Raw genomic sequence first — 11,112 nt, 5'->3', positions numbered from 1 at the left:
ATCAAATTAAGTAGCTAGCTAGATAATAGGATTAGGACTATAGAACAGCAATGATCCAAGCTGGATTATACCAACTTTCTTGCATACTTAATTGTGATCGATACCTCTTTTGGAAATATGTATATTGCATAGAATCCAGCAAATATGTGTGGAAACAAAACATACCATCGGCAACAAATTTAAATAAGCATCACCTGGTGTCATCTACAATGGCTATACCTTGTATATGTTTAGCAGTACTAGTAGGGGGACGGACTTGATTAAACTAGAATTAGTATTAATCTAAGTAAGTTTAAGCTCAACATATAATACATACGTATTGGACTTATTTGAAGAAATCTTAATCATTACATCCATGCAGATACTTTTGGCTGGAGGTTGGTTGACCAATACTAAAGGTAAAAGAAAACTCAACAAAAGGTTACCTTAATATAAAACAAACACTACATACAATTCTATATGAGAAATTGAGAATTGCTTAATGATTTTATGTGAGGAAGTGTAGTGTTGGTCTCGAACAGTAATTAAAAGTTAATCCCACTTTTTCTTTCAAATATTCGGCGCAACAAACGCAAACCTCATGTGCTTTCTCCACCCTCCTCTCTATATCTTTATACAACACTTTTATATAACCCCTCCCACCTCTCTCTCTCTCTCTCTCTCTCTCTCTCTTTGATATTCTCTCTACCAAGTACTCCATTTTTCTTGTAAACTCAGCTATGGGAAATTGTTTGAGAAGTAATAACAAGATTTCGTCACAAGATCATGAGAAGCATGAGACAGCAAAGGAATTCGAAACCCTAGAAGCAACAAAAACAGCAATTGCATTGCCATCCAAGTTGAAGGAGGAGAAGAAGTCTGTGAGGTTTAATTTACAAGAAGATCAAGAAATCGGCAGACGTAGAGGAAATATTCCTGATGATTCGAATAGTGGTGGGGCTGTGAGGATTAGTCTGGTGGTGACTCGGGAGGAGTTGAAACAGCTGCTGAATTATAAGAAAGAATCAAACCACTCTTCTTTGGAGGAATTGATGAGTGCTCTGAAGTCCAGAGGAACTAGGGTTTCTGAAATTAATGGAATGAGTGGTGATGATAAAAGCATAAGCAGTGGTAGTTGCTGGAGGCCAACTTTAGAGAGCATTCCAGAGGATCAATATTGATGTATGTATGTATGTACACACACTAATTGTAGAATTAGAAAACTGGTTTGATTATGTTTGATGTGCGGTCTAATTAGTATTTATTATTTAATCACCATATCATCTGTGTACTTTCACTTTTGCGTTGCATAAATTGAAGAGACAATTGGAAAAGTAGGTGATCGGTTCAACCGTCGAATATAATACTAACTCATTTCTGCTTTACTAAATAGACAAGGATTGTCTACCCTCCTACTTTCGATGTCCTTATGTGCCTTCTTGTTTGTGTGGTCACGGTTAAAGCACATCAATATTTTATATTACTATTCATTTTTATCTTATTATCTCTATAAAAAAATATAAAATATTGACGTGATTTAACCGTGATCACACAAAACAGGAGGGCACTAAAAGTGGGAGGGTAGACAATCCTTGTCCTTACTAAATTGCAACTGCGACCAAATTATTGTTGAAGACAGTTAGGCTATTAATTTTTGAAACTTTTGAAAGTAATCTCTCACATTCTACTAGGGAAGAAATAATAAAAATAACAAACGTTGTCGCCATAAATTTCATCCCCAAAAATCATATTTTGATTACGTCTCAACAATATCAATTGTATTTGAACTGTTAGATAATTATAATCGGTGATACTGAAGTTATAGACTTGATTTAATCAAGCTGGCTCTACTCCAAGTTCAATACCCCCACTTAAAATAAATTAGAGTGTCGCTCTTAATAGAAAAAATTAGAGTGTAGTGTTTAAGCTTTAGAATTAGAAGAACGCATGCATTGCCTGCTATAACAAGGTTGTGATTGATCCTACCTACAGAGTTCGTGAGGAGCAACCATAAACAGTAATAAATGGATTGTCGAGGTTTCGAGTTCGATTCTCATGAATAATGAGTTTGATATCTAATTATAGCTAACTCTTTATGTTGTTTGATCTAAATTTCCTTCCCCTAAAATCCTTGTATCAAAAGAGAAATAGAAGTAAGACAGAAATAATTGTTGGAGAATAGAATCTTGCATTGGTCATATGACAAAATAATATACAACTAATATATGGTAGTTTCCACTCCTAATATCATCAAGACTTTTTGTGATAAAGACCAACACCTAGTAATAGGTGATTAAGTTGGGATAATATCAGTGACATTGGTTGCCTATAAAGTTACCATAGTATCAGTGCAAACTATTCTTTCGACACGTTATGGATCCGATTTACTAGACTTGAATGTGCCTAGCTCCAGCTTAAGGATATTGAATATTGGGTCCTCGAAAAGTTGCATTGGTTCTAGTCCCTGAATGTGGTCGGGCTCTTAAAAAGTTGTGTTAGCTCCAATATAATAGTTTGACCAATCTCGATGTGGAAATTGGTTTCTCTTGTGACCCCATATGAGACCATTATTGAGGAGGTATGTTGGAGATAGGATCTCATATCGGTCGTATGACAAAATAATATACAACTAATATATAGAAGTTTTACCTTTAATATCATCGAGATCTTTTATAATAAAACGCAACACCTAACAATGAATGATTAAGTTAGGAAGTTTAGCAATACCAATCAAATCTTTTAAGCTAATATTCAAGTATTTGAATTTCTTTTGGGTATCGCTAATCGACAAATCGACACACAGATGGGGGTGCTTTGGCTAATCGACAAATCGACAAATCGACACACGGATGGGTTGCTTTGGCTAATTGACAAATTTGTCAGGCACAGATATATTATGACGTGTTTTCTTGTATGGATCTGGGCAAGATTTTGCTCTTGTCATGCTTTTGGAATCCTTGTAGACGACAAGAGTCGTTCATCGTTCACACTCATAAGTCATACTAACCCTATATAATTGAATGAATCCCGATTTGTCATGGATACCTACATCAAATTCGTGCCGACGTCTTTTTGAGCTGTTAAATCAAATTCAATGATCAACTGTCATCAATTTTAAACTGTTTAAATTTGATCCAATTGTACAACGATATTTGGTGCCTTAAAATATCTAAAAAGTTGAGCTAGTGGATCAAAAGCATTACAAAATATCAAACTGAGAAACTCTTGTTTGATACTGCAACATCACCGTGTTGTATAACTATCTCCTCGTGCTATAACATGTGTTTAATCACTGATCCTTGAAATTTAGTATCAAGAAATGAAATTAAAAGCTCGTTTGGAACTGTTTCTTTAAAAACCACTACTTCTCATAAGCACTTTCAATAAAAGTGCTTCTATAAGAAGCGCATAGAAATATCTAAACGCAAGGGACCACTAATTTATGCGCAGAGTTGTGGATTAAAAAAAATAAATGAATCGTCGCATGACAATAATTCAATTGTAATATCAAATCGGGGGTGGGGCGTTAGATTCATCATATGCCATGAAACAAAATATCACATTGATCGTATCACTGTTCAAAGGCATAACACTGCCTATAATCTTGGTGCACTTGAAAACCCAAGGTACATGTGTAAATGCTTTACAACAAGCAAACAATCGAAACGGAAAAAGATTCTACTGCTCGGAAACTATATTTTTAACCCGTCGAAAGACCGACAAATTAACAAGCCTGCACAACCTGGGCAGTGTTAAAATGAATAACAAAAAAATTTGCCTCCGTCCCGCAAAAAGGGACCTTTCGTGTTATTTTGGGGTCCTTATTCTTCCTCACATTTTACAATTGAAAACGCTTGCAGTGATGCGGATAGCAAGTCCTCGGAACGGCGTGATCCAGTTACTGCTTGCTTAGGTTCCTGATAACGTATTGAAGAATGCCTCCGTGGTTGAAGTATTCCAGTTCCACCTGCAAGTGCAACCAAATCACAACATGAGCAACCAAACAGTATTATCGCAGAACGTTACTTCACTTGGTTTTAGAAATACAAAAGCAAATATAATACACGGATGATGAAAGTAGCAAGTACCTCAGTGTCAAAGCGAACAGTGCAGGTGAAAGATTTTCCATTGTCCGTTGTGACGGTCACATCTTGGCCAGGTTTAATCTCACTAATGTTGCTTGGGAGGTCAATGGTATACCGTTCGTGACCAGTCAATCCTAGCGTGTCTGCATCCTCACCGGCCTTGAAACAAAGAGGAATGATACCCATCCCCACCAAATTACTGCGATGGATTCTTTCGAAACTTTTAGCAATCACTGCTTTAACGCCCTGTTGTGTGGCAAAAGTTAGTCAACCAAACGAGAAAGATACCGTAATGAAAACTTACAAACTCATTCAAACGGCGGTGTAAAATAACTCACCAATAGCATTGGGCCCTTGGCGGCCCAATCCCTGGAGCTTCCACTTCCATACTCGGCTCCGGCTATTACAATAGTGTCGTGCCCATCAGCCTTGTATCTCTGAAATAGAAACAGAAGATTGATTGCAAAGATTTAGTGAATAGTTTTCTGTAGTTTACAAAAGATAGAAATTTGTGAAATATTCATTGGTGACTCACAGTTGCTGCATCAAAGACAAAGAGTTTCTCCCCGGTAGGAATGTGAACTGTTTTAGGCCCTACTTCCCCATTCAAAAGCTTGTTAACGAGGCGGATATTGGCAAAAGTTCCCCTGGCCATAACTTCATCATTGCCACGACGACTTCCATAAGAATTGAAGTCTTTGCGGTCCACCCCACGCTCAAGAAGGTACTTGGCTGCAGGACTGTCCTTGTTGATGCTTCCCGCTGGGGAGATGTGATCAGTTGTAATACTGTCACCAAAATTCAACAAGCAGTACGCATCCTTCACTCCATGAGCACCAGGAGGATCCATGGTCATATCCTTGAAGTATGGGGGCTCATGAATGTAGGTTGAATTAGGGTCCCATGAGTACAGTTTGGATTCGGGAACTGATAGCTGATTCCAAATGGGGTTGCCCTTAGTAATTGACTCGTAAGTGCTCTTGAACATATCTGGCAACACACTGGATTGCACTACCTACAAAACAGGCTTGAGTTAATTTTGTATACAGCTAAAGTTTCACAGCAAATCCAAAATTCTAATTTACCTCAGCAATCTCCTCTGTGGACGGCCAGATATCCCTGAAATAGACGCTCTTACCATCCTTCCCTGTTCCAATTGGCTCCTTATCAAAGTCAATGTCAACCTGGAAAATGAAATTTTAAGGTTAACTCGGGTTGATGGTTGTTTCATATGATGGACGAAAAGAGATCACTGCTGGCAGAATAACAAAATGAATTATTAAAACTCATACGGCATAAAAGGCATTCATAATGGTAGTAAATGACAGTGGGATAAAGATTAAAGAGAACATGCAGCAAATACAACTTCATAATGCTTCAACATCCAACAATGTCTTATTAATCAATTTTCTTGTTAAGAAAACAGTAAACATGCCAGCAACCAAGTGATTCAAGGAGTACGGAACGAGGGTAAATTAATTAAATATTGTTAATATTTTTAGACACTATAATCTGATATTGAGCTCCAAATGACAGGATTTTAGAGACTATTTGCGTCAAGACCAGGATGAATGGATGTTCACATATCACTAGAAATGTAAATAAAATCATTCTGGCCTATTTCAGAATCAATAAGTACGAAAAGAAGTTTTACATGGGAAAATGAAATTTATAAATTAACAAAAAGGTGTAGTATTCCTTCTGAAAAATGTCTTATTCCTCCTAATGGCAAAATCCCATAATCATTAGAGCACAATACACACATAAACAGGAACATGAAAGGCACAACCAGTGAGAATAACTCATCTTTAAAACCAAGTAAATACAATGAATATACAGGTGCAACAAATAAAGGAGATGAAAAAAAAAATTGGGTAGTTAACTATTGTCCATAGATGAAGCTGAATCACATAACCAAAAAAATAAAGCCACAAAAACGAAAAAACAAATACTTCGCACCCTATGCAAGTATGACATACCGTTCCAGCAAGGGCATAAGCAACCACTAAAGGAGGAGAGGCAAGGTAATTAGCTCTCGTCAACGGATGAACACGGCCCTCAAAATTCCTGTTTCCAGAGAGCACAGCAGCTGCTACAATGTCTGCAACAGAATGATCGAAATTTAGATCCACATGCTAGAGCTAGAGTAGAAACTAATAATATAGGACTTGAGTTCTTGTGAAGGAAATGAAATTCATGTAACATGTAAATATGCTTGAGTTTTACAAATTATATAACCTTTTATGCAAAAATAAACAATACTACTTCAACATTACCATTTTCCGATATAGCAGAAGCAACACTTTCGTGCAGATCCCCTGAATTCCCAATGCATGTTGTGCACCCATATCCAACAATATTGAAACCTTGTTGATCAAAATACTGTTGCAATCCGCTGCATCAAAACATATTAACTTTTAATAAACAATTTGTATCTAGTTTTAAAAAGTCCAATTCTCCAAAAACAGAAACCTACCTCTGTAGCAAATATTTTGTAACAACTCCAGAACCGGGGGCAAGACTTGTTTTAACCCATGGTTTGACCTGAGTTGCCAGCAAATCAACATTCAATTATACAAAAACAAAAAAAGTTTTCTTGCAAAATCCATATTGCAGACAAAAGAAAGAAAGGGGAAAAAATGGTCGATTGTTGATGAGAACTATAAGATTGCCTCACCTGCAGACCAAGTTCACTAGCCTTCTTTGCAACGAGAGCAGCCCCAAGCATGACACTTGGGTTTGATGTATTGGTGCAACTTGTAATTGCAGCTATCACAACATTACCATGCTTAAGCTCTGCTGGCTGTCCATTGAACTGAAACTTTGCCACTTTGTTTTGCACCTCTTTTGGTATAGCAAATCCCTACATTCAGCAAGAGTTTTAGGAAGGATGGTACGACAACGAGAACTGCAACTGCAGCATTATCTCATAAAATTAAATATACACAGTATCTTACAGCTACAGAGTCTTTACTAAAGTCCACTGAGTACAATCATAAAAATTATGCTAGGATCAGAAAAAATGGGAAGTTTGTTTTCAAATGAGAAAGAAGCAACATTCGAAAATTTTAAGGAAACACTAAGGATAACGACTTACCTTGAACCCAACCTTGCTATCAAGACAAGCATGCCAATCAGATTTCATGTCTTTCAAAGTCACACGGTCATGAGGTCTGCGCCAAGAATACAAGTTATATATGATATACAAAAAAATAATAGTAAGCAACGAATGTAACTACACATTGAATAAAAATAACCTCTTAGGTCCTGAGACACAGGGCTCGACTTCTGAAAGGTTCAATTCTAGGTAAGATGAGTATGCTCGTTCTATTTGAGGCTGAAATAAATAACTATTAGTCAACAGATGCATCTCAAACAAAGTTTGAAAGGTTGATTCAGATAATTAAAAACTGAGAAGAACAAAAATACCAAAGAGCTCTTACCTCATTATAGTCAACAAACAATTTATTTGCCCGCAGATAACTTTCAATCATTGACACCTATAATTTAATGAAGAGCTCAGATATCTCTTGAATAATACTTTTGAAACTAATTATTAGTACTTAGTAAAGTACTCACAGTCTCATCACTTCTACCAGTCAATTTGAGATACTGTAAAGTAACATGATCAACAGGGAAGAAACCCATGGTTGCACCATACTCAGGGGACATATTGGCAATAGTGGCCCTGTCAGCTAATGATAGTTCACCCATACCATCCCCTGCAGACACATACAAACACGAATATAGTCAGGACATAGCAAATGCAATTATTACTTAAAATTAAGCATTATCAGAATCAACTTACCATAGAATTCAACAAATTTTCCAACAACTCCATGCTTCCTCAGTATTTGTGTGACAGTCAAAACCAAGTCAGTAGCAGTAACACCATTGTTTAACTTTCCAGATAACTTGAACCCGACAACACCAGGCAACACCATGCTCATTGGCTGTCAATTTCAAAGCATATTGCATTAGAAGAAAATTTGAAGTGAGTTTAAACCATGTAGAGTATTAGCATGCAACGATGAATCAAAGTGTATTAAACAACCACATTAAAAATGCCTTCTCAGCTACTTAGGTAATTTTCCAGATTTCACATTACCTGGCCAAGCATAGTAGCTTCAGCTTCGATACCTCCAACTCCCCATCCAGCAACTCCTAACCCGTCAATCATGGTTGTATGGGAATCAGTTCCAACCACACTATCAGGGTAGAGTAAGCCATCATTGTTGAAAACAACCCGTCCAAGATATTCAAGATTAACCTGAAATTACAATGTATCCACTAATTTTAAACCAAATCCATGAGAATTGAAATGTTCTACAGAGATAAAGGTTACATAAGTAAATCTTGTTATTAAATGACAAAAATCATACTACTTTAGTCTTTACCTGATGAACAATGCCAGATCCAGGTGGAACAACAAGCATATTATGGAACGCAGTAGAACCCCATTTAAGAAAAGCGAACCTCTCCTTATTTCTCTGGAATTCAAGATCCATATTGGCCTGCACTGCATTTGCTGATCTTGCAACGTCAACTTGAACTGAATGATCAATAACAAGATCTACAGGAACCTGCATGATTGCAGATTTTCGTTTAATTATACATACTAAAACAAGCGTAGGACCAAAAACAGTGAGTACAACGTCTGAAAAGGGCACAAAAAATAACATTAAATTTGCAATTACAAGTTAACAATTGAGTTAAATCTAAAGTACTGATACCAAACCCCTGGCACAGTGACTGAAATAACAAGACTGAATGCACATAGTAAGAACTCCACATACCAAAGGATTGATCTTCTTAGAATCACTCCCAAGTTTGTTCATAGCATCACGCATACAAGCAAGGTCGACCACAGCTGGAACTCCGGTGAAGTCCTGGCAACAAAGTCGTATAAGCATTGGAAAACGAACACAACATACTCTGTCTTCTAAATTCCTACTAAGGGTAAATGATAGTCCCTGAATTACCTGCAAGAGCACACGAGCAGGCTTGAAAGGAATTTCGACTTGCTTTGGGGCAGTCTTTTCCCAATCAAGAATTTTCTCAACATCCTCCTTCTTGACTTGGAAGTTATCGCAATTACGAATAGCAGATTCCAGAAGGATTCTGATGGAATACGGTAACTTATCTGTTACATATATACACAAGAGGATATTAATAATCGTACAATTACATGAAACCAGCAAAATAGTATTCGGATAACTGAGTGCTAGAATAGTACCAATCCTTGGGTCGTTCAGAGAAGGAAGGCTGTAGAATTTGCCAAACTCGCCACCTCCGGGCTTGGGAAGACTTGTCAAATTTGGCTTGAAGGGATTTTCGGAAGCTGGAACCACACAGATGAACAATCAGAACCCAAATTAAGACCAGTTTTTGAAAATAAATTTATAAAATTAAGATAAATTGCCCATAATTTCCATTTTTCTATGTCAAAATTCAGATCATACGACACCAGTGTCACATTCATTCAATAAGAAAAGTGTTTGATGAATCGAAATACGAAATTAGACCGGATTCAATAGAGTTTCCGAGTCATTTTTCAATTTTATCAGCAGCCAAACAGTATTCATTTCACAACTACCAAGCAATAGGAGCTCAGCTGCAGAAGCTTCAAAACCACCAAAAAGAATCCAGATTTTCAAAAACAAGCATGAAACAGAAACGATTCAGATCAAAAATAGAAAAGCAACGACCAATCAGAAGCTCCGAGAACTACGGAATGAGAGGAGAGCGTACCCATGGAAGCGATCTTGCGCTGAAACTGTTCGATGACGGGAGTGACGGCTCTGATCTGGGAGCGGAGGGTGTAGGAGGAGCGCCAATGGACACCGCCGTGGCTCCAGCGAGGGAAGGAGCAAGCGGCGGAGGAGGAGCTGAGGAAGCGGTGGGAGGCGAAGTGGTGGTGCGAAGGCCTGAGGGGCGAAGAAACGAAGGTTCTGGAGACGGCTGAGGAGGAGGAAAATCGAGCCCTAGAAGCTCTGAGGAGGGAGAAGGCAGCGGAGGAGGCAGTGTTTATATACATGACGACGATCACGCATTCATATACAAAACGCTGAGCGCAGAGATAAGGATTCGGTTAGAGAGAGAGAGTGATGATTGAGGGGGGAGAGAGAGAGAGAGAGAGAGAGAGAGATGAAGACAGAGGAGTTATGGAGGGGAATGGAGGAACAGTCGTATGACTGCTTCTGGGAGGGTTAGGAGGAAGAGGCGTGTGGAGAGCGACCGAGGCCTAGGGCTGCGTGCCGCGCTTCTAGAAGTAGACTGGCTTGGGCTGAGCCTCTGAGAGAAGAGAGGGAGAGGAGGTTCTATCCGGTGTGGGTAGGTGGAGGAGCATTTCTGATTGACACTGTCCAATCAAGTATTTCCGCATCATTTCTTTGTCTATTTTCTAATGGATGTGATATTCACACACTTTTTTTTACTTTTCCTATACCTTTTTTGTTTTTGACCGTTGGATCGGATGAATTGAAGAAAATCAAAGAACAAAAATTAATAAGAGGTGTGTGAAAAGTAAAAAAAAAATGTGTAAATAGCACATCCCATTTTCTAATTGTTTGACCCGAAAAGTAATGTTCATTTTCCAGAAATTGGATGGTTACTAGTTAAGCACTCTTAAAAATTATGGATTTAAAAAATAAATAAATAAATAACTTGGTAGTTTTGTTACAGACAGTCTAGAGGCTGAAAAAACTTACAGAGCTATTTCAGCTTCTCTTGACCACCATCGTATAATTCATCAGCGCTAAAAATCAAACCTAAGATGTGCCGTGTGAAATACGAGTCTGAAATTTATCTTTTAACTACTAAACTACTCCGTAATGATTTAAAAAAAAGTACGGATTTCATTGCATTTAGATACCATCTAGCCTTGCATAAGTACAACGCACACAAGCAATTCATAATTTTTTTCTACTTACGTAAAATTTAATGTCACTAAGATAAAATAATACAATATGACATTGTGCATTAAATTAGTCAATCACACCCACTTTCCATAATTTTTGGCTAAATGTACACAATATGTCAATCAATT

The 11,112-nt window shown here is 37.6% G+C and overlaps 2 protein-coding genes across 2 annotated transcripts; one reads left to right on the top strand and one right to left on the bottom strand.

The window, feature by feature from the left end:
* Window positions 1-719: 719 nt before the first annotated feature.
* LOC137709175 (uncharacterized) lies at window positions 720-1,160 on the top strand. Its single transcript, XM_068448286.1, has one exon. It carries the CDS (start codon window positions 720-722, stop codon window positions 1,158-1,160), a length of 441 nt encoding a protein of 146 aa, XP_068304387.1.
* Window positions 1,161-3,519: 2,359 nt separating this feature from the next.
* LOC137707446 (aconitate hydratase, cytoplasmic-like) lies at window positions 3,520-10,364 on the bottom strand. Its single transcript, XM_068446314.1, has 20 exons — window positions 9,816-10,364; window positions 9,301-9,405; window positions 9,047-9,207; window positions 8,861-8,953; window positions 8,462-8,647; window positions 8,173-8,334; window positions 7,873-8,017; window positions 7,644-7,786; window positions 7,508-7,564; window positions 7,322-7,401; window positions 7,162-7,237; window positions 6,742-6,927; window positions 6,541-6,608; window positions 6,341-6,459; window positions 6,044-6,165; window positions 5,150-5,248; window positions 4,600-5,079; window positions 4,403-4,501; window positions 4,068-4,310; window positions 3,520-3,946 (listed from the first exon to the last, which is right to left on the bottom strand). The coding sequence occupies exons 1-20, from the start codon at window positions 10,099-10,101 to the stop codon at window positions 3,878-3,880; spliced, it is 2,979 nt and encodes a 992-aa protein (XP_068302415.1). The 5' UTR covers window positions 10,102-10,364; the 3' UTR covers window positions 3,520-3,877.
* Window positions 10,365-11,112: the final 748 nt, after the last annotated feature.

This window comes from Pyrus communis, chromosome 11, assembly GCF_963583255.1.
Source record: "Pyrus communis chromosome 11, drPyrComm1.1, whole genome shotgun sequence".
Classification (NCBI taxonomy): domain Eukaryota; kingdom Viridiplantae; phylum Streptophyta; class Magnoliopsida; order Rosales; family Rosaceae; genus Pyrus; species Pyrus communis.
This window is presented reverse-complemented; position numbering and strand designations above follow the sequence as displayed.